Here is a 24,872-nt window from a genome sequence, read left to right as displayed (position 1 = left end):
GGCTCAGTAAGTTAAGCGTGTGACTTCAGCTCAGGTCATGATCTCATGGTTCGTGAGTTCGAGCCCCACATTGGGCTCTGGGCCGACAGCTCAGAGCCTGGAGCCTCCTTTGGATTCTGGGTCTCCCCCTCTCTCTGCCCCTTCTCCCCTTGCACTCTCTCTCTTACTCCCTCAGAAATAAATAAACATCAAAAAATTTAAAAAAATAAAATGAAAGGGTTAAATTTAAGGTAATGAATAAAACTTCCAACATTTTGAAGAATTTGTAAGATAAGTCTCCCTATCTTCTTTTCTATAGTTAAAAGAGGTAAATACAAAGGTAGGGTTGGTCACCTGCTATCCAGACTCAGACTTCAACACCTCAGTCACAGTTGTTATTAAAAAAATATCTTTTTAGGGGCGCCTGGGTGGCTCAGTCAGTTGAGCGACCGACTTTGGCTCAGGTCATGATCTCACAGTTCATGAGTTCGAGCCCGCATTGGGCTCTATGCTGACAGCTCAGAGCCTGGAGCCTGCTTCTGTTTCTGTGTCTCCCTCTCTCTCTGCCCCTAACCCACTCACATTCTGTCTCTGTCTCTCTCAAAAATAAATAAACATTAAAACAAATTTTTTAAATCTTTTTAATTAAGGTATTATTTACATATAAAAATTCATCTATCTCACCTGTACAATTTAATGAACTTTAGTCATTGTGTATAACTGTCTAACCACAACCACAAGCAAAATACAGAACGGTTCCCTCACCCTAAAAACTTTTCTCATTCTCCCTCCTAGTTGATCCCCTCCCTATTCCTGGCCCCAGACAACCACTGATCTTCTTTCTATCACTACAGTTTTTTCCTTTTCCTAGAATTTCACCTTAATGAAATCATATTGTATGCACACTGTATGTGTTTGACTTCTTTCACTTAATAGAATGACATTTACCCACATTGTTGTATATATATTATGATATTTTTTTTTTACTACTTGGTAATATTTCAAGATAACACAATTTGTCTATTTACCAGTTGATCAACATCTGGACTGCTTCTACTTTTTGCTATCATGAATAATATTGCTGTTAAATTGGCATAAAGTTCTCTGTGTGGACATATTTTTTCATTTCTCTTGGGTAAATGCCTGGGAGAATTTGGGGGCTATATGGTTAAGTGTATGTTTAACTGCCACATTGTTTTCCAACAGGACTGTATCATTTTGCATTCCCATCACTAAGGTTCCACTTATTTGAACATCAATGATACTATTTTACACAGTTTAATGTAAAGGTTTCCCAGAACTACCTTATGGTTTTTATTTTTGTTTTATTTAAGAGAGAGAGTGTGAGCGGGGGAGAGAGGCAGAGGGAAAGAGAGAGAATCACAAGTGGGCTCCACACCGAGTGTTGAGCCAAAATCAAAAGTTGGATGCTCGACTGAGCCACCCAGGCACCCCTATCTTATGATTTTAAAGAGCAAATTAAATTATCTAAGTCCTATAAAAATATATACCTTTCCCAGATATTATCATTAGCTTTAAATAAGCTGGTTAAACTTATTAGTGAGAATAAGAAGTTCGTGAGTTCAAGCTCTGCGTTGCTCTGTGCTGACAGCTCAGAGCCTGGAGCCTGCTTCAGATTCTGTGTCTCCCTCTCTCTGTGCCCCTTCTCAGCTCACACTCACACTCTCTCTCTCTCTCAAAAATAATAAACATTAAAAAAATTAAAAAATTAAAAAAAAAGATAGTTAAACCAATTCAAATTTACCTTTTAATCATCTCTTCTTCTTTTTATTGTATTCTTACCTGAGCTGCTCAATTTTCTCTGGAGTAATGGGATCCTTCCCCAAAACTTGGTCTATCTCTTCATAAAGTTTTTTCTGAACCTCTTCAGAGGTGGTTAAAAAACAGATTGCCCAGGTGCACACTAAGTAAAAATTTATATTAATAACAATGAAAATAGCTAACTCATAGTTTGGGTACTATTATTATTTTGTTCCTGTATTTTCCTTTTTTTCTGATAGGCAAGATACCTAAATGCTACCAAAAAATAAAACAAGATTATTCACAGGATTTGTACTTCATTGAACAGAACACAAATATTTATAGAACATTCCTAAAGATATAATACAATCTGGAAAATTTCTTTCTTAAAAACTGGCAAGTAACTGAAGCCAAAAATGCATTTTAACTTAAGTAAAAATAGTAATGATAATAAATAAACTTCACATCTGAAGGAGTGTTAAATGCTGACAACTGTAACGGACTGTCTGGTTCATCCAACTTTGTGTAATAAAAATACTGATTTATCAGTTCACTCAGGAACCCTAATGAAATGATTCATACAAATCAAAGTAGCAGGAGATTTACCTATAAATCAATATTCTAAATTTTTACTTGTAATGGTAGATACAATGGCTCAAGAATTGGTACCAGTTATTGCTTAGGACAGTGGTTGGTTCTCAAGGTTCTCAAAAACCACCTGGGAATTGATTGATAGCACAACCCCACATTTCGCAGATTCTGATTCAACAGGTTTAGGAGAGTCCATGCATCTATACTTCCAACAAATAACAATTATTTTGACGAACACCAGGATTGGAAGATTATTAAACTTATGGACTTATTTTTTGCTTAAAATGGTTTATAGATTATTCACTGAGAAAATGAGAAGATAAGAAAATTACATGATGAACATAAAACAGAGGTAATAAGAGTAGTTATATTTCCTTTAGAAATCCACTAGGATTACAAACTATTCAAAGCATGGAACCATTCAGATACATAGTACCTTTTGCCCTAGATTATGCTTGAGATGATTCGATCTATACTACTTTTTCTATGTCAAGTACTTCAAAAAATGCATTAAGTAGTTTCTACCTCCACTTATTAATTATCTCTTTCTTTAACTAAGGGCTGTCTTAAATTTGTTTCAAAGTTACTTTTTTTTAAATGTTTGCTTTATTCACATATTATCCAATTCCGATTCCTGAAAGGACGTACTCACTTTCTAAGTGTTATTACCATTAAAATTTATAGCTGCCTGGTACTCAGTTATTTTTTTTTTTTTTACTCACATCCAGAGTTTATAAAAGGCACATGAGTAACTGCCTGTCCTTAGCTTTTTCCTACAAAAACTTCTTTATTAGGGCTTTTGAGTGAACTACAGAATTTGTATTTTACAAGTGACATGAAAACTTGTACAGACAGTGCATAATATGTATGCATTTTTACAATATATAGTAATATACAACACTAAAAGAGTACAAGGATATGCACACAGTAGGTACTCATATACCCCACTTTACTGTATCATCACTTAAAATATAATTATATAAGCTTAATAATCTCAAACATTGGTTCTTTTGTAGAACTCCATCAAAAAATATGACTGAGCACAACTTAAATGTAAGATTTTAAGTCACTGAATGTTCTTTAATTATGATACTGAACCAAAGACACAACTGTATATTTGAGAGATACCTAGGAGGTCATCTAGAGCTAAACTCTTATTTTAGAAAAGGGAAAAATGTAAAGGCAAGTATCTTGCTCAAAGCTAATTAGTAGTAGAGGAAGGACTTTAAAGTTTCCTACTATCTTGACTCTCAAAAACTTTAGAGATACCTTAAAAAATAACCAACCCATGTGCAAAGAAACAGTGAGTGATAGGCTAAAATCCCCCCTAAAAACTGCAATACCATTAAAACATTAACTTGACTTTGGAAATGGTCACTTATTGTGTTCTGTATCCAGAGCACAACCAATTTAGATTTTTTTGAAGGTCTTTAGCAAAGATATATTTTAATATAGTAAATTTTTTTAATGTTTATTTTTAGTTTTGAGAGAAAGTGTGAGTAGAGAGAGAGAACTCATGAACAGGAGAAGGGAAGAGAGAAAGGGAGAGGCAGGGAGGGGGGAGGGGCAGAGGATCCAAAGCAGGCTCCATGCTGAGGGCAGAGAGCCCCAGGGGGGCTCAGGATGTAGGGCTCAGGCTGGAACCCAGGAACCCTGAGATCATGGCCTGAGGTCAGATGCTTAACTGACTAAGCCACCCAGGTGCCCCTAATGCAGTAAATTTTTAAAACAAGTGAAGTACTTTTGGGGCGCCTGGGTGGCTTGGTTGGTTAAGCATCCGACTTCGGCTCAGGTCATGATCTCACGGTCCGTGAGTTCGAGCCCCGCGTCGGGCTCTGTGCTGACAGCTCAGAGCCTGGAGCCTGTTTCAGTTCTGTGTCTCCCTCTCTCTCTGCCCCTCCCCTGTTCATGCTCTGTCTCTCTCTGTCTCAAAAGTAAATAAACGTTAAAAAAAAAAAAAAAAGTTAAGTACTTTTAAAAAAAGTTCAATACATTATTTTTGACACATTTGACCTAAATTCCACAACTCTAGATGTCAAAAATTTTATAAGGAAGAAAAATGTATGGGAAGTTTACATTTTGAATCATTGTTTTTAAACAAAGTTGTAAGTGAAATCCTTCAAATATACAATTTTTTTTCTATTTCAAACTGTTATTTTAGTATTTCCTTTAACATTTTATACTAGTATATTTTTAGAAACATACACAGATTTTTATAAACACCATATGAATTAATGGTACTCTGCTAAACTAAAATACAGTAAGGAAACATAGAAACATATCACACATTTTAGAATTTTAAGTAAAAATCATCTTCAATTCTACCAAGAGAGGAGTTCTTTTAAATTGTGATCTCTGTGGCCTATATCCTCTGTTGGTAGACCTTAATAAGAGCAAACTGGATTGGAGTCAAAGAGAAAAGCCGCAGCAGGAAATTGAAAATCTCACTGCTCTGGTTGGAAAAGTGTCAATAGCAGTTCATTTTAAAGGCACTAACTAGAATTCACAATCCATAAACTGTGTCAAGAAATTTATGGCAATGTTCAGAGGTGGCATAGAGCACCTGGGGTTTAAAAAAAAAAAAAAAAAGGCAGCTGTGTGAATCAAGCCTTTCAAACAAGAATAAAGAAGAAAAGAGACAGGAAATTATAAAGAGGTCTTGCAAACAATGTTTCCTTTGTTTTATCCCTGTGTATAATATCTCTCAAAAAAAATCAGTTTATACTTACATTTTGCAGTTATTATGCAACTGGCCAGAGAAAATATCATACTGTCTTCAAGGATCTAGGAAAGAAAACTAAGTTTAGAAAGTGTAAAATGTTTAAGGTGGCCTCTATTAGATCCTATTAAAATAATGTGTAGTATAGAATTAGGGTCAAGGAAAGGAAAAAAAGTCTATTATTTCTTTACAATGTTTTCACTTAAAAAAAGTCTAATGTAAAAACCAATCTAAATACTGTATCGATTTTTTGATGCAATAAACATTTATCAGTAATATCACTGGCTCATGATATGTTTTTTTGCAAATATCACTGGCTCAATCCTATCTTTCTGGCTTGGCCCGATGCAGCAGCAAAGCTTCAAGAACAATGGAGAAGAAGCTGCCATTGTCCTTGGAGCCTTATTCAATTTCTGCACCCATACACATACCCAGCAAACCATTCTATCTCTGAAATTTGCATGCATAGAGTGGGCAGAAGATTCCTATAAAGAACAGGTGTGGACTCTTGTTCTTTGCCTGACAACACCACACAGTGGTATGCTGGGCGTAACAGAGGCACCCTGGGAACAAGCCAAGCTGCTGTATCTAGTCATTTAGGTAGAGCAGCTTGGCTGATAAAGACTTCTATAAGTCCACGGGGCACCTGTGTGGCTCAGTTGGTTGGGTATCCGACTTCAGCTCAGGTCATGACCTCACAGACCATGAGTTCGAGCCCCGCATCAGGCTATGTGCTGACAGCTCGTGGCCTGGAGCCTGATTCGGATTCTGTGTCTTCCTCTCTCTCTGCCCCTCCCCTACTTGTGCTCTTCTCTCTCTCTCAAAAATAAACTTAAAAAAAAAAAGACTTATACAAGTCCTCCTCTTTTATGATAGAAGAATTTTGATTCAGTATTTGCTTACTCAATATTAATTAATATACAGCTGATTCAAAGATCTAAATACCTGTACTGACATGAGACTAAAATACCTATACTATTTATAGATGATGTACAATAAAAGAGAAGCCACTAAATTTTAGGAGGGAATCTGGATTAAAGTGAATAAAAAACATACTATACATGTGTGATTATCATTTATTTGGTAAACACTGAACAATTACATCACCTGCTGGTCATTAAGGTTCCCTTGTACTAAGGAGTCAATGAAAATATGTTGACTGAAGTTCCTTCCTTTTCTTTCTTTTATGATTTTCTTTAAGATATATTCCAGTTGCATAAGAGCTTAGAGAAGAAATCCAAAAAAATTTAGAATATAAACATTTGTAAAGACTGAACATTTTTTAATATTTTTGTACACTGTTGCTATGTGCCGAACAAAGCTTTCAAAAGTAAAAGAGGTGTAACCGACAATTTTTAAAAAGCTAATTTATGCTTAAATTCATGAACTTTCTTTTCCTTATTTTTTGCTAAATTTTACATATAAAAAGCTGTTTAAAGCATGTAGGTACAATTTAAGGAATAATTATAAAGCAAACACCCATAACAGCACCACCTACATCAAGAAGTAGAACTAATGCCAGCACCTGGGAGGCCTCCACACACATAAACCTCTCCTATGATATTATCTACTTTCCTTCTAAATTCTGTCTTTTTAACTCCATTCCTCTCCCACATCAGGCATTTAGGAACAGAAACAGATGTAAAATAATCAGAAAAGTAGATTTATGAAACCAGAAGGATACAGAATAAATAACTGATATCCAACAGTCAAAATTATCCCGAAGTCATTGCTCAGTCTCCATCTTACTTGACCCATCACAGGATTTGATGATGTTGATCACATAGCCTCCAGGTGTAAAATTTTCATTTGAATCTTGGGGTTCCAATGTTCTCCTGGACTCCATACTTACCCTACCTTGTTGCCTGCTCATTCTGTCTCCTTTTGTTGATTCCTTCTCTTGAATTTCTTAATGATATAATGTCCAAGGTCAGGACCGAGTTTTTGGACCTCTTCTCTTTTACTATTACATTCTTTATCTTGATGGTCACTAGTCTCAAGGCTTTAAATACAAGCTATTGACTGAACACTCCCAAATTTATATTTATAGTCAGGAACTCTTTCCCCTTAACTCCAGACTCACATATCTAACAACCAACTTATTAACCTCTCCACTTAGATGTCTGAAGCATATTAAACATAACATATACACAAATGAACTCTTGATTTTTCCCCACCAAAATTCGATCGTCCTACAGTCTGCCCCTTCTCCTTCATTCTCCAACTACTTCATTCTCCAACTACTCAGGCCTAAAACCTTGGTGTCACCTTCTCTCTTATACCACACAACTAATCTGTCAGTTAATGTTGGTGTTCTACCTCCAAAATACAGAATTATTCTCCCTTACTATTTTTTTAATTCTATATTTTCTGTTGCCTGCCACCTAGTCCAATCCACATTATTTCTCTTGCCTGTTTCATTGCAATAGCCCCTGAATTAGTCCCTGCTTCTGCTCTAGGTGCCTATAATTCATCACAGCAGCCAGAATGACCCTTTAAAAACATAACCCAGATTGGGGTGCCTGGCTGGCTTAGGTGGTAGAGCATGCAACTCTTGATTTTAGAGTTATAAACTCAAGCCCCATGTTGGATGTGGAGATTACTTAAAAATAAAATCTTGGGGCGCCTGGGTGGCGCAGTCGGTTAAGCGTCCGATTTCAGCCAGGTCACGATCTCGCGGTCCGGGAGTTCGAGCCCCACTTCAGGCTCTGGGCTGATGGCTCAGAGCCTGGAGCCTGTTTCTGATTCTGTGTCTCCCTCTCTCTCTGCCCCTCCCCCGTTCATGCTCTGTCTCTCTCTGTCCCAAAAATAAATAAACGTTGAAAAAAAATTTTTTTTTAATAAATAAATAAATAAAATCTTTGGGTGCCCCTGGGTGGCTCAGTTGGTTAACTGTCTGACTCTTAATATCAGCTCAGGTCATAATCTCATGGTTCATGGGAATGAGCCTCACATTAGGCTCTGTGCTGACAGTGCAGAGCCTGCTTGGGAGTCTCTCTCTTTCTCTCTCTCTCAAAATAAATAAACATTAAGAAATAGTAAAATAAAGTAAGATCTTCAATAAAATAAAATAAAATAAAATAAAATCTTTAAGGAAAAAAAGCAAACATAACTCAGATTATAACTGTTCAAAACCTTCCAGTGGCTTCCTATCTCATAGTAACAACCTAGTTTACAATGATCTATAACTCTGACAAAACCTGTTCCTCTCCCCAATCTTTCCGGTCTCATCTCCTTCTATTCCTTTTCTGACTGTCTCCTCTCCAGCCACAAAGTTCCCTGTACACCAAATAAACCAGAATCCCACCTCAAGGACTTTGTAATTACTTTCCCTCTACATGGAATCTCCTTCCTTTGGATATGGAGATATTCACATGATCTGCATTGCCTGGTTTCCAGTGTTAGCTCATAAGTCACCTAATCTTAGTGAGGCCTTTCCTAATAACTAACCCTATTCAAAATTGCAACCTTCTCATCCCTGGCACGCCCTATTCCCCCTCCTGATTTAATTGTCTCCATAGCACTTTTCATCTTTTAACACATTATTCGGTTTACTTATTTAAAATTATTGGGGGCGCCTGGGTGGCTCAGTCAGTTAAGCATCTGAACTTCAGTTCAAGTCATGACCTCACTCACGGTTCGTGAGTTCAAGCCCTGCATCGGGATCCGTGTTGACAGCGTGGAGCCTGGAGACTGGTTCAGATTCTGTGTCTCCCTCTCTCCCTGACCCTGCCCCGCTCTCTCTCAAAAATAAATAAACGTTAAAAGAAAAATTTTTTAAATACATAAAGTAAAATAAAATAAAATGAAATGAAATGAAATGAAATAAAATAATTGGCTGCCTCTTCCCACTAGAATGTGGAGCCACAAGGACAGGAATTGTTTGTTCTGTTCATGGACATCTCCCCAGCACCAAAATCATACCAGAATATTACAGATACTCAGTAAATAGTTATAGAGTGACATGAATGTAACACATTAGTGATTAATATGAGAAATTATTAACACTGTACTGCAATGGTTCCCAACTTTGCTACAGGTAAGAATCACCTAGGAAGCTTTTTCTAAAAAATCGTAAAGTACAAGTCATACCTCATACCAATTAAATCCGAATGTTTAGGAATGGAAGCCTGGCTTCAGTATATATATATATATATATATATATATATATATATATATATATATATATATATATTTTTTTTTTTTTTTTTTAAATAGTTGTTTGTTTGTTTTTAGTGATTTCTACACACAGTGTGGGGCTGGAACTCATGACCTCGAGATCAAGAGCCATATCTCTGCCGACTGAGCCAGCATCCCTTATATTTTTTTAAAGATTCAATGTTTAGCGAAGTTTGGGAACTATTTCTGTCCGTTCTCAAACCTACAGGTACATCAAAATAACCCAGAAAGCTTTCATAAAAATATCTGATGCCCAGGGCACCTCTCTCTCAGACTCCAAATAAACTGGCTTAGGGTAGGGCCTGATCTTCACTTTTGTGTCTTAAGTTCCCAAAGTGATTTTAATGTATAGACCAGGTTGGAAATTACTCACTTGAACAAAGGATGCACTGATCCAGCCATGGGATCCCAGTCACATAAACCAACACAGACTCATTTTCAATAAAAGCTCAAACTTTATTTATGCCAATGTTATAACCCAAGTAACGCATCATGTTAGACAATCTACTTTTATTTAGAATCAAAGAATGTAAATTATTTTAATTTTGTATAAATTGAACCAATATTTGTGAAATACTTTTTTTTATTAAAGGGTATGAATCCTAATGCATCCATCAAGATAATCACAATGATACTGAAAACCAGAGTATAGAAAATATGTCTGTTAAATTGGCTTTTGGGGGCTTATGTTGGACCTCAAAGGAATCACTAGAATGGTAAGCCCCATGAGGGCAGGGATTTTTGTCTCCTTCACACAAAATAATGCCTCAATAACATTTGTTGAAAAGAATGAAGGAAGAGAGGCACTTAGCTGGCTCAGTCAGCGGAGCGTGGGACTCTTGATCTCAGGGTTATGAGTTCAAGCCCCATGTTGGGTGTAGAGATTGCTTAAAAAATAAAATCTTTAGAAATAAAAGAAAGAGAAGGTAGGAAGAGACTACTGGGAAGCAACACTATTATATATGAAAAATAATCCATTTTTTCAATATAGCCCATGTACTTTAATTTACCCTACTTTCAAAAAAAGAACCAAAGCAGCTGAAAATAAAGGCATTAAAGTATTACAATCATAGGGGCGCCTGGGTGGCTCAGTCGGTTGAGCGTCCAGCTTCGGCTCAGGTCATGATCTCATGGTTTGCGAGTTCAAACCCTGCATCGGGCTCTGTACTGACAGCTCAGAGCCTGGAGCCTGCTTCAGATTCTGTGTCTCCCTCTTGCTCTGGCCCTCCCCTGCTCGTGCTCTGTCTCTCCAAGATAAGTAAACATTAAAAAAAAATTTTTTAAGTATTACAATCATAAAATTACTGACAAAATAAAAGGGAGAATAATTTTGTGCAGCTTTCATAAATTAAAATTGTTATTTTTCGGGGCGCCTGGATGGCGCAGTCGGTTAAGCGTCCGACTTCAGCCAGGTCACGATCTTGCGGTTCGTGAGTTCGAGCCCCGCATCAGGCTCTGGGCTGATGGCTCGGAGCCTGGAGCCTGTTTCCGATTCTGTGTCTCCCTCTCTCTCTGCCCCTCCCCCGTTCATGCTCTGTCTCTCTCTGTCCCCCCCCCCCAAAAAAAAAAAAAAAATAATAATAATAAAAAAAAATTGTTATTTTTCTGTGCAAATTTTATAAAGTTATAACCAATGCCCAACAATTTTGAAAATATTTTTACTCAACGTGATAATAGCAAGACTTTTTACATAGCTACATTTTTTTACAAAAAATCTATACAACATTTAAGTTGATATTATTTCCTTAGTAATTCCTACATTGTTGGACATCTAGATTGCTTCTCGTTTTCTACTTAGCACTACAAAGCACTACAAAAAAATATTCATGATTTTTTTCTTCTTTTAGATAATTTCATTTATTATTTATGACTTTAATATGTGTTATCAAATTGCTTTCCCAGGACTGTACCCTTACATTTTCCTATAGGCTATACCAACCTCATTCTACAGTGAGTACTAGAGCTTTGTTTACTGATTCACTGCTTTCTCCTCTTTTGTTAAAGAAAAACCTTTAATATAGGAAACACAGGAGAAAAATATAAAGAGAGAAAATATAAATGACCTATAATCTCATGATTCAGAGACAACCTTATTAAAATTGGGGCACATATCCTTTTGTCCTTACTATAATTTAAGAGTAGTAAAACTTACCATCTTCATATTGTTTTTTCCGAGTTATACTTTTATCAAGTGATCCATCTAAAAAGCCTTTTCCAATTTCAGACCAAACCTGAAAATAGAAAAACATACCTATTATCTTAATAAAGTACATTTTCTAAAGAATGACACGCAATCTAAGCTAATAATTGAGGATTTCGTATCTTACCAACAGATCTGATAATTAAGCTCTCCCTTTTAAAATTGGGCTAATCGGGGCACCTGGGTGGCTCAGTCAGTTAAGCATGCAACTCTGGATCTTGGCTCAGGTTATGATCTCACGGTTTATGAGTTTGAGCCCTGCATCCAGCTCTGTGCTGACAATGTGGAGCCTGTTTGGGATCCTCTCACTCTCTGCCTCTCCCTCTCTCTCAAAATAAATAAACACTTAAAAAAAAATTTTTTTTTTTTAAATAAAAGTGGGCCAGTCATTCACTCCAGAGTCTCTGAAGATAGAGTTCAAATATATTTTAATAATTTCAGTCAAGGTACTTTAAACTAATTACAATTAAAAAGTCAAAGTTCTTTGGGGCTCCTGGGTGGCTCAGTCGTTAAGTGATGACTCTTAATTTCAGCTCAGTTCATGATCTCACAGTTCATGGGTTTGAGCCCCATGCTGGGCTCTATGCTGTCAGTGTGGAGCCTGGAGCCAGCTTGGGATTCTCTGTCTCTCTCTGTCTCTCTGTCCTTTCCTTGATTGCACTCACTCTCATTCTCTCTCTCTCAAAAATAAATAAATATTAAAAAAATAATTAAGTAAAATAAAAAAATGTAATGTCAAAAAACAAAGAAAAGGTGAGGAACTATTCCACATTAAAGAGGTCTGGCCTCGGGGTGCCTGGGTGGCTCAGTCGGTTGAGCATCCGACTTCAGCTCAGGTCACGATCTCACGGACCGTGAGTTCGAGCCCCGCGTCGGGCTCTGGGCTGATGGCTCAGAGCCTGGAGCCTGCTTCCGATTCTGTGTCTCCCTCTCTCTCTGCCCCTCCCCCGTTCATGCTCTGTCTCTCTCTGTCTCAAAAATAAATAAATGTTAAAAAAAATTTTTTTTTTTTAAATAAAAAAAGAGGTCTGCCACTGAAAGTTAAGAAATTTGAGGGGCACCTGGGTGGCTCAGTTGGTTAAGCGTCTGACTTTGGCTCAGGTCATGATCTCACAGTTCGTGGGTTCTACCCCACATCGGGGTCTGTGCTGACAGCTCAGAGCCTGGACCCTGCTTCGGATTCTGTGTCTCCCTCTCTCTCTGCCCCTCTCCTAGCTCACACACTCTCTCTCTCTCTCTCAAAAATAAATAAACATAAAAAAATTTGAATATGGACTGTGGAGAACAGTATTGTATGAATGTTCAATTTCCCAAGTTTGAAAACTATGCTGTTGCTATATAAGAGAATATCCTTGTGTTTAGGAAATACAGACTGGAGTATTTAGGGGGAAAAAAGACAAAATGTCCACTTTTTTTCTCAAATGGTTTCAGTAATGGTTCGAAAGAGGTAGGTAATGAATTACAAAAGCAAATGGGGCAAAATGTAAACAACTGGTGAACCTGAGTAAAAGATATATGGGAATTCCTTACACTAGTTGCAACTAGTTTCTGTAAGTTTTAAATTATTTCTATTTTAAAGTTATAAGGAAAGAATGAAAAAGGAAGAAAAAGAAAATATCAGCATGAAAACATACTAGAAATAACAGGTCATCCTATAAATAACAGTGGAGGTCTCTTAAAAACTGCTGTCTTATATGGGGTACCTGGGTGGCTCAGTCATTGGGATACTGACCTAAGCTCAGGTCATGATCTTGCAGTTCGTGGGTTTGAGCCCCGCATCAGGCTCTGTGCTGGCAGCTCGGAGCTTGGAGCCTGCTTCGAATTCTGTGTCTCCATCTCTCTGCCCACCCTGTGCTCATGCTCTGTCTCTCTCTCTATCAAAAATAACATTAAAAGAAAAAAATTTTTTTAAAAATGTTGTCTTGTCAATATGAAAAAAAATCAGACAAAAATAACTGAGTCAAAAATTGTTTCTGGGGCGCCTGGGTGGCGCAGTCGGTTAAGCGTCCGACTTCAGCCAGGTCACGATCTCGTGGTCCAGGAGTTCGAGCCCCGCGTCAGGCTCTGGGCTGATGGCTCAGAGCCTGGAGCCTGTTTCCGATTCTGTGTCTCCCTCTCTCTCTGCCCCTCCCCCATTTATGCTCTGTCTCTCTCTGTCCCAAAAATAAATAAAAAATGTTGAAAAAAAAATTTAAAAAAAATTGTTTCTTCATTAAAATATGAAAACATTTTAGGAATTCCTTAATCAATTTATTTTGACTGGGTATACAAACTAGTTTACTCCAGGAAGTGGAATTTAGAGTGATTTTTCTACTTTTATTTTTACACTCCTGAGTATGTGGATGTTTCATAAAAATGTGTGTGTATATATATATATATATATATATATATATATATACACACACACACACATAAATATAATATACACATATATTTTTCTTTTTGAGAGAGAGAAAGCAAGTGCGAGCAGGGGAGAGGGGCAGAGGGAGAGAGAGAGAGAGGAACCTAAACATGCTCCAAGCTCAACATGGAGCCCAATGTGGGGTTCGATCCCATGACCCTGGGATCATGACATGAGGTGAAATCAAGGGTCGGATGCTCAACCAACTGAACCAGGCGCCCTAAGAAACATACATTTTTTAGTCATCAGGCATAAAAATTAAACCATTTTAATGGGAAAAAGCATATTAAATAACAGGGAATCAAACCACAGTTCCTAGTGATTTTTGTTTAAAAAAATTTTTTTAATGTTTATTTACTTTTTTTTTTTCAATTTTTTTTTCAATTTTTTTTTTTTTTTGGGGGGGGACAGAGAGAGACAGAGCATGAACGGGGGAGGGGCAGAGAGAGAGGGAGACACAGAACCGGAAACAGGCTCCAGGCTCTGAGCCATCAGTCCAGAGCCCGACGTGGGGCTCCAACCCACGGACCGCGAGATCGTGACATGGCTGAAGTCGGACGCTCAACCGACTGCGCCACCCAGGCGCCCCTAAATGTTTATTTACTTTTGAGAGACAGAGTGTGATCGGGGAAGGGGCAGAGAGAGAGAGGGAGACACAGAATCCGAAGCAGGCTCCAGGCTCTGAGCTGTCAGCACAGAGCCTGATGGGGGCTTGAACCCATGAACCGCGAGATCATGAACTGAGCTGAAGTCGGATGCTCAACCGACTGAGCGACCCAGGTGCCCCTCTAGTGATTTTTGTTTTAAACACATTATCCCAGTTATTTAACCAAAATGTTTTTATAGATTTGAATAAAATAAGGAATAATTAATTTCTCAGAGACCCAAAATGTGGCCAATGACCTAAGTATGATTTGAATTGAATAAATTAATTTAATATTGGGATTAAACACATGAATGCTGAAATTGATAAAAATACAGAAGAAAATAAATTCCATATGTGAATCTAGAAAAAAACAGAAAATAAATAATTTTTAGACTGAATTAGTCTTTCTTCAAATCATATTCATTTCATTTTAATGCTCTACTGGCTTTAATTTCTTTCTATATGGGACATAGTCTAGTTCTATTAAAGTTTTTCTCTTTATTCTAGAATTCAGTATCATTTTATAACATTCTTCTAAGTATTAAAAGGAAATTTCTTTAGTCACCCACTTTTTACATTTCAAAAAGTAACTGCTGAAAAAAAGTAATTTTTACATTTTTGAAAAATACAATTATCTTTGCTTGCATTGTTGATTTAGCTCCAAACGGAAATTCTATACTACAGGATGTAGTGTAGAGGCAAAGTCTACATTATTCAACTATCCAATTTGATTGAAAGAATAATTTTAAATTTGGCCCTAGACTTACTGTGCCATGATTCTTCTGAAAGTGAATGACTTCCTGGTCATCTTCAAATGTACTACCCATCACCATCTGTGTAACAGACTTCATAGCAAAACCAAGCATATGCTGGCAGAGGGGTACATGCTGCGAATCTGGGTAGGAGAGCCATTTATCTAATAATTCTTCTGAAAGCTGGAAGAGAACAGAAAACCACAATGATTTACTATTTCTTCTTGCTAGAAAAATTCAGCAAGTAGATTAATTTCACAGTGCAACTCTGTAATCAAAATAAACATTCAGGTGTTTATTTCAACTGTCAGGCAACTTTGGCTCCACCTGTAATTATATCTTCAAGGATTCAGGTTCAGATTCTGTCAAAGGGTTGATTTGCAAAACAAAACAAAACAACCACCACAATAATAAAAAGAGAAAATATAAATTACAAATTCAAGAGCTGGTAGAATCTTAAGCCTAATCTTAGTCTCTAATTAAAAATAGTAAAGGTTCATCACAGAATGCCTGTGATAAATATATGAATATGTAAAACCTTAGACATGCTCCAGTGACAGAAACCTCTCATAGTCTCTTCGTCATTCCTTCATTCAACAAATATTTATTAAATCCCTTGTGGAATAAAAACAATGGGTAGTAAATAGATCAAAAGCTTTGGAGTAGAAAAACCTTGGTGTTACTTCAGGCTCTATCTCTTAGAAGCATTGTGGTTTTGAGCAATTTGCTTAACTCTTCCAAGGTTCAGGTGTCTCAACCATTATATATGGATGACATCTACCTTGAATGGCTGCTGTGATATGGTAATTATAACCACATCATATAATGCAGGAAGAGTTTTTGTAAGGTAATATACATGAATTTAAGTTCCTTTCCCATGTGAAATTCATGAAAGTTTTGTCACAGTATTAAGGATTAAAATTAAATGTGAGAAATAGAATAAATGTTTAAAATGAAAAGATTAGCACTACGTAGGTTTATACCAACTTAAAGTAACATATCTGGAGTACTTTTTTTTTGAGAAAGGGAAGGGAAGCTTTAATGATTCCATAGTATCAAGATTAACAAATATACCTTTTTTAAAGTTTACTTTGAGAAAGCACACATGTATGTGAAAGCAGGGGAGGGGCAGAGAGAGAGAGGGAAAGAATCCCAAGCAGGATCCACACTATTAGTGCAGAACCCAACTCGGGGCTCAATCCCACAAACCACGAGATCATAACCTGAGCCTAAATTAAGATCAAACTCAACTGACTGAGCCAACTGGGTGCCCCAAATATACTTTAAAAATCTCTTTGAGATGGGTGAAGATGAAGAAAACAGGAAGATAATTATTAAAACAGAGCTACATTATTAAAAAATAAATTTCAGGGGCGCCTGGGTGGCTCAGTTAAGTGTCCAACTTCAGCTCAGGTTGTGATCTCATGGTGCATTAGTTGGAACCTCACATCAGGCTCACTGCTGTCAATGCACAGCCTGCTTGGGATTCTCATTCTCCCCCCACCCCTCTGCCCCTCCCTTGCTTATGTCTTTTCTCTCTCTCAAAATAAATAAAAACTTTAAAAAATTTTTTAATTAATTTCATGTTATGGACAAAATAATCTCAGATACTTTAAAAACTTAGAATTCTACAGTTATTACTCAAGTTTACATAACTTCATACTAAAAGATGAAAAAAGGGGCGCCTGGGTGGCTCAACTGGTCAAAGGTCCAAATTCAGCTCAGGTCATGATTGTGCAGTCTGTGAGTTCGAGCCCTGCATCAGGCTCTGCACTGACAGCTCAGAGCCTGGAGCCTGCTTCAGATTCTGTGTCTCCCTCTCCTTCTCTGCCCCTCCCCCATTCACATTTGATCTCTCTTTCTCTCTCAAAAATAAATAAGCATTTTAAAAATTAAAAAAAAAATAAAAGGTGAAAAAAGATTTTGGAAACAAACCATTAAAGTGACAATATTTCTAGGTAAAACTGGAAGAGCTAATGGAAGTTTGACTTATGGGTAATTATAGAAGTTTCAAACATGAAAACTAAATATTAGGGGTACATTATATAATATAAGTTTGACTTATGGGTAATTATAGAAGTTTCAAACATGAAAACTAAATATTAGGGGTATTATAGATTGAGTGCCTGGGTGGCTCAGTCAGTTGAACATCTAGCTCTTGGTTTCAGCTCAGGTCATGATCTTACAGTTTCTGGGATCGAGACCCATGTCAGCCTCTGTGCTGACAGATCGGAGCCTGCTTGGGTTTCTCTCTCTCTCTCTCTCTCTCTGACTCTCCCCTGCTTGTGTGCGCTCTCTCTCACAAAATAAATAAACATAAAAACGTTTTTTTAAAAGTTTTGTGGAAAAAATAAAACATATTAATAGATATAAGATAAACCAGTAAGATTTCCTTTGTCTAAACATGAAAGTTTTTTTCCTTCAGAAAACATTATTTTCCTTAGTATGCATGAGATTTTGTCTCAAAACAATTCTAGTACAACTATGTAACTTGCAACCATCTCAGCTTCATGCACAGAACTGGGAAACCTAACTGTGTGTTAAGTGTTCACCCACTCAGACTACAATGCCAGACTGCACCTTTTTCATCACTCCATCTACTCCTAAATATCTAATCCTTTTTTAAGTAAGTCATCAGGCCCAATGCCATGTGACAAAACTACAACCTCATCATTTACAATCTTAGTGTTGAGGTATTTGTTTGAATTTATTCCAAGTATCATATGTCAATGCTGAGCCTTTACCTTGATTCTTACATTCATTTTAATTTTTTAATAAAATGTATTTATTTATTTTGAAGGAAAGAGAGTGAAAGCAAGTGAGCCTGAGTGTGGGAAGGGCAGAAAGGGAGAAAGAGAGAATCCCAAGGAGGCTCTGCACTGTTACTGCAGAGCCTGATGCGGGGTTCAAACTCACAAACTGCAAGATCATGACCAGAGCCAAAATAAAGAATCTGATGCTTAACCGACTGAGCCACCCAGGCACCCCGATCCTTGCATTTAAAGAATTTACAGGGCGCCTGGGTGGCTCAGTTGGTTCAGTATCGACTTCGGCTCAGGTCATGATCTAACGGCTCATGAGTTCAACCCTCGAATCCTCTCTCTGTGGTCAACACAGAGTCCGCTTCAGATCTTCTGTCCCTCTCTCTTTGTCCCTACCCTGCTTGTGCTCGCTCTCTCAAAAATAAATAAAAAACATTAAAAAGAAAAAAAAAGCCACGAGTAGGATTCCGAACTCTTAAATCATAATAAAGTAGAATTTACTTTGGTATTAACAGTGAATTCCATTTATTTATTTTTCCATTTAATTTTGAAAATGCTTACACTCTGTTTAACCATTAAGTATGTCTTTTTTCCACTAATTTGAAATGCCACTCACTCTTTATATACTAGATTCACACATGAACTTGGGACTTTTTCTGGACATTGTCTATTTTGTTGACTACACATATGCCACTATCATAACTTCGAAAATTTATTTTATGTTTATAATGTGTCCTATTATTATTTTCTTTCAAAATGTTCCAGAAGAATGACTTCCAGAATGGTGGAGTGAGGGCCTTGTTGATATTGTTCTTCCTCTAAAACAATGCTAACACATGCACACCAATGAAACAATGAAAATCAATCATTTCAGCACGGTGGCAATTAACCAGAATCCAGTGCCCACTGAGAAGTATCTAGTCAACAAAAACTACAGAACCTCAGTAGGACAGTGGGGTCTGTGATGCTTTAAAGAAAAAAAATTTACGTTTATTCATTTTTGAGAGAGATAGAGCATGAGTGGGGGATGGGTAAAGAGAGAGGGAGACACAGAATCTGAAGCAGGCTCCAGGCTCCAAGCTGCAGCACAGAGCCTGCTGTGGGGCTCGAACTCACGGAACGAGAGATCATGAGCTGAGCTAAAGTCAGACACTTAACGGACTGAGCTACCCAGCTGCCCCTGTGATGTTTTAACTTAAGGTTATTTCCATCTCCCTTCTCTCTCCAGCTCAGTAGTAGCATGGTAGCCAAAAGCCAACAGCATTGCAGACAACGCAGAAACCTGACATCTTTGGAGTGTTATTAAAGCGTGATCACCACTGGTTATCAAATGGTCACTGAAAATGGGGTAGGGAATCCCAAGACTCTCTCCTTCTCCAAAAGCAAGTAATGGGCTGGCCCAAACTCAGAATCAGCTTCCAAAAAACTCTATAACACCGTCAAAAACTTACAGCAGCCAGGGGAAAGCCTGGTGAAGAAAGAAGCTGCTACTTTGCGGTAAGCACTGTGGCATTTTAAACAACCTTCCTACCATCTCCAAACCCCAGACAGGCAACAGCTATGACAATAGCAGTCCACATTCCTGCTACAGAGTGCTAGGAAGCAATACAGGCATTATTCTCAAAGAACTGTAGTTGTGAGTCTCAATCTGCCTGGCAGCTCCCATCAAGGACTGGTGCAAAGGCTTTCCTTTATTTTGCACAACTCTACATTCTCAGAGTGTTCCTAGGACACATTCTTGGGTAGCTTGTGCTGAAAACATTTAAAGGCACAGGTATTGGCCACAACAGCTGGAGCAAGAAACCACATTTGAGACAAGCAAATAACAGACTAAGAAGCCTGGGAAGGAAGTGGTTAGGAGAGGAGATAAATGTGGGAATAAGATCTTTTGAAAGTTTCTGCATATACCAGGATTATTAAGAAAGCCATGCACATGCCAAAGAGCAGGATATATGCTCAGAGAAGGCTGGAGAAGAGTAAACTTTCACAGCTGACAGGTCTTTTGGCTCCATACAAGTAGGAAGTGAAAGCTGAAGTGGATTTATAAAAGGCCCAGATAAATGTTAAAGGAGGGCCCAAATGCAAAGCCAGTCTACAAATACTGGAAGAGTTTTTGTTTCTGTTTTGTTTTTAAATGGCTTCATGCCCAGTGTGGCACCTGTCTTGAGGCTTGAACTAATGACCATGGGATCAAGACCTGAGCTGAGATCAAGAGTCTGATGCTATACCAACTGAGGCACCCCAGTGCCCCAAGAGTTTTTTTCTTTTTACTTTTCTTCTTTTCTTTTGTCAAGTGTTTAAGGTAAATCTGTCAACACCAGCTGACCATTAAGCTAACAGAACAGATGCTTCCAGTGGCCATACATGAGAAGAATACAGACCTTACAAAAACAGGAAAGGCACTAAATAAGCAAACAGCAACGCTGCACAACAAACAGCAAGAAGAACCTCTGAGGAAGGTAAAGAATCTGATTTTGAGGGAGGAGTTAAGATGGTGAAGTAAGGGGACCGGGATTTCCCTTGTCCCTCAAACACAGCTGTAATGAGGTCAGATCACTTCGAACACCCAGGAAATCAATTTGTGGAGTTGCACAAGGATCTCCACAGGTGGAGGGAGACAGCTTGGCAGGATCAACGTGCGTGTGTGTGTGTGTGTGTGTGTGTGTGTGTGTGTGAACTGGCAGAGATAAAACAGAGTAGGCAGGGAAGGGAGGGAACCCCTTCTGTGGAGAGACAAAAGGGAGAGAAAGTGAGAGGGTTTTGGTATCAACTTAGCACAAGAGGAAAACCTCTCCAGACCACGGACTGGGGAATGAGAAATACATAGAGTGCCAGTTTCTATTTTGCAAACAGCCTTAGGAGCTGAAACTCAAGGTAGCAAAATGTGCGACTTTCTTTCGACTTTCTCCAGATGGAATCTGCTACCCTATGCGCATGCCTGGGTGGGTAGACAGCCAGCCCCTGGGCTCTGTAGCGATCTCAGGAGCACACTGGGAGAGAACAGTCCCCTTCCTCAAGTACTGTGGGAAGAGGGTTTATTGCCTCCCCAAGGACAAAAGAGGCCTTTTATCAGCTGATTGAGGGGTGCTACACCAGAACATGGTCTGAGTGGTACAGGGCCCTTTAAGACATCGGGTTTTGAATCCCAGGCTGAGCACCTAGAAGACACGGGATTACTGTGGAGCAGGGCAAACTGAACCCGTGCTATTCTTTGAGGGCTGCTTGAACAGTGTGGTTTGAGACATCCAGTCCAGGGAAGAGAGACTGGGGTGTCTCCATTTTTCTCCCCAATACCAATACAGTGGGACTTTGGAGAGCATCACAGCAACCCCCAATGGAGGCAGGACCTACTTACACCAAACCCCACTCCTCCATGCCTGGCAACAGCTTATCCACTAGAGGATGACTAACTGACCCAAGGCAGCAGGCATCTCCTCCAGACAAGCACAACCACCGGTTCCCCCACCACCCTTTTCCGTTTTTTTTTAAGGGTTACTTCAATTAACAAATCAAAGTGCACTTGGTTGAAGGTCCAAACACTCGACTACTACAAGCAAGGAGGAGCTTTGCAGAGGACTGACCAGTGCCATAGAGCAGCCAAAACACAACAGAGTGCACGCAACACATTCCAGAAACATTTCTGAAGTGCCAGGCCCTGGACAGTGTATGACCCCTTTTTAATATAGTGGTACTTGCAGGTGCAGAACACATAACAAGCTATGAAAACACATAAAAGACAGAAACCTAACCAAAATGACGAAATGGAAGAACTCTCCTTAAAAGAAAAAAATTCAGGAAGAAATGGCAGCCAGAGAATTGCTCAAAACAAATATAAACAATATTTCTGAACAAGAATTTAGAATAACAGTCATAAGACTAATAGGTGGGCTTGAGAAAAGCATAGAAGACAGCAGAGAAATTATATCTGCAGAGGTTAAAGATCTACGAACTAGTCACAATGAATTAAGAAATGCTACAAATGAGATGCAAAATAAACTAGATACAGTGACAGCAAGTAAAGAAGAAGCAGAGCAGAAAACAGGTAAAACAAAAGACAAAATTATGGAAAATGATGAAGCTGAAAAAAGAGGGAAAGGAAATTACTAGATCACAAGGGGAGAATTAGAGAGCAAAGTGATTCTATGAAATGAAACAGTGTCTGTATCATAGGAGTTCTGGAAGACGAAGGGCAAGAGAGAGGGGCAGAAGGTTTATTTGAACAAATTATACCTGAGAACTTCCCTAATCTGCGGAAGGAAACAGGCATCCAAGTCCATGAGGCACACTGAACTCCCTTCAAAATCAACAAAACAAAAACAACACATCAACACCACGACATATTATAGTGAAACTGGCAAAACACATAAAGAGAGGATTCTGAAAGTAGCTAGGGAAAAATGGTCCTTAACTTACAGGGGTAGACACATAAGGATGGTAGCAGAACTGTCCACTGAAACTTGGCAGACCAGAAGGGAGTGGCAGGAAATATCCAATGTGATGAATAGGAAAACCATGCAGCTAAGAATCCTTTATCCAGGAAGGCTGTCACTCAGAATAGGAGAGAGAAAGGCTTTCCCAGACAAACAAAAACTAAAGGAGTTCATGACCACTAAACCAGCCCTGCAGGTGATCTGAAGAGGGATTCTGTGAGTGGAAAGCAGCAAAGACTACAAAGGACCAGAGACATCACCACAAACATGAAACCTACAGATAACACAATAGCACTAAATCCATAACTTTCAATAATCACTCTGAATGTAAATGGACTAAATGACCCAATCAAAAGTCAAAGAGTATCAGAATGGATAAAAAACAAGATCCATCTATATGCTGCCTACAAGAGACTCATTTTACACCTGAGGACACCACAGATTGAAAGTGAGGGGATGGATGGGACACCTGGGTGGCTCAGTTGGTTAAGTGTCAGATTTCAGCTCAGGTCATGATCTCATGGTTCATGGGTTCAAGCCCTGCATTGGGCTCTGTGCTGACAGCACAGAGCCTGGAGTTCTGTGTCTCCTTCTCTCTCTCCCCCTCTACCGCTCATGCTCTGTCTCTCAGAAATAAACATTAAAAAAAAAAAAGAAGAAGAAGAAGGAAAGAAAGTGAGGGGATGGAGAACTGTCTATCATGCTACTGGACGTCAAAAGAAAGCCAGAGTAGCCATACTTATATCAGACAAACTACATTTTAAAACAAAGACTATAACAAGACATGAAGAATGGCATTATTACATATATATACATATATATACATATATGTATATATATATGTGTGTGTGTGTGTGTGTATAAAATTATACATACAATTAATTGGTCTATCCATCAAGAAGAGTTAACAATTGTAAATGTTTATGCCCCCAATGTGGAGGCACCCAAATATATATATCAATTAGTCACAAACATAAACAAATGTATAGATAATAATACTGTGATTGTAGGGGACTTTAATGCTCCACTTATAGCAATGGACATATCATCTAGGTAGAAAATCAATAAGGAAACAATAGCTTTGAATTACACACTGGACCAGAAGGACTTAACAGGTATATTCAGAACTTCTCATCCTAAAGCAGCAACATACACATTCTTCTTGAGTGCACATGGAACATTTTCCAAAAGAGATCACGTACTAGGTCACAAAACAGCCCTCAACAACTATAAAAGGATTGAGATCATACCATGCATATTTTTCAGATCACAACACTATCAAACTTGAAATCAACCACAATAAAAAATTCAGAAAGCCCCCATATACAGGGAGGTTGAAGACTATCCTATTAAAGAATGAATGGGTCAACCAGGAAATTAAAGAAGAACTTAAAAATATATGGAAGCAAATGAAAATGAAAACACAACAGTCCAAATCTTTTGGAATGGAGCAAAGGCAGTCCTAAGAGGAAAATACATTACAATTCAGGCCTATCTCAAGAAGCAAGAAAGATCCCAAATACACAGCTTAACCTTACATCTAAAGGAGCTAGAAAAGGCAGCAGCAAAGAAAGCCCAAAGCCAACAGAAGAAGAGAAACAGTAATGATTACAGCAGAAATAAACAATAAAGAATCCAAAAAAAAAACAAAACAAAACAAAAAAACCCAGTACAACAGATCAATGAATCTAAGAGTCAGTGTTTTGAAAAAATAAACAAAATTGATAAACCCCTAGCCAAACTTCTCAAAAATAAAAGAGAGGACCCAAATAAATAAAATCACAAATGAAAGAGAGGAGAGATCACAACCAACACCACAGAAATACAAACAGTTATTAGATAATATTATGAAAAATTATATGCCAACAAACTAGACAATCTAAAAGAAAGACAATTTCCTAGATACTCACATACTACCAAAACTCAAACAGGAAAAAATAGAAAATTTGAACAGACCCATAACCAGTGAAGAAATTGAATTGGTTATCAAAAACCTCCCAACAAATCAGAGTCCTGGGCCAGATGGCTTCCCAGGGGAATTCTACCAGGCATTTAAAGCACAGTCAATACCTATTCTTTTCAAACTGTTCCAAAAAAAAAAAAAAGAAGGAAAGCTTCCAGACTCATTCTATGAAGCCAGCATTACCCTGATTCCAAAAGCAGACACAGATCCCACTAAAAAGGAGAATTAAAGGCCAATATCCCTGATGACATGGATGCAGAAATTCTCAACAAGATACTAGCACATCGAATTCAACAGTACATTAAAAGAATTATTTACCATGATTAAGTGGGATTCATTCCTGGACTGCAGGGCTGGTTGAATATTCGCATATCAATCAACATTATACATCACATTAACAGAAGAAAGGATACGAACCATGTGATCCTGTCAATGGATACAGAAAAAGCATTTGACAAAATACAGCATCCTTTCTTAACGAAAACCCTT

The 24,872-nt window shown here is 38.1% G+C and overlaps 1 protein-coding gene across 1 annotated transcript in view; it reads right to left on the bottom strand.

Annotated features, from left to right (window-relative positions):
* Nucleotides 1-24,872, bottom strand: part of LOC122481668 (cytochrome P450 20A1) — an 82,186-nt gene that overhangs the window by 23,285 nt on the left and 34,029 nt on the right. The window contains exons 5-9 of the mRNA XM_043577537.1: nucleotides 15,244-15,411; nucleotides 11,382-11,460; nucleotides 6,158-6,273; nucleotides 5,061-5,115; nucleotides 1,783-1,903 (exon numbers count right to left, since the gene is read on the bottom strand). Of these exons, the coding sequence (XP_043433472.1) occupies nucleotides 1,783-1,903; nucleotides 5,061-5,115; nucleotides 6,158-6,273; nucleotides 11,382-11,460; nucleotides 15,244-15,411 (539 nt within the window). The remainder of the gene's footprint in view (nucleotides 1-1,782; nucleotides 1,904-5,060; nucleotides 5,116-6,157; nucleotides 6,274-11,381; nucleotides 11,461-15,243; nucleotides 15,412-24,872) is intronic.

This window comes from Prionailurus bengalensis, chromosome C1, assembly GCF_016509475.1.
Source record: "Prionailurus bengalensis isolate Pbe53 chromosome C1, Fcat_Pben_1.1_paternal_pri, whole genome shotgun sequence".
Classification (NCBI taxonomy): domain Eukaryota; kingdom Metazoa; phylum Chordata; class Mammalia; order Carnivora; family Felidae; genus Prionailurus; species Prionailurus bengalensis.
Note: the sequence above shows the minus strand (reverse complement) of the source record. Positions and strands in the feature narration are given on the sequence as shown.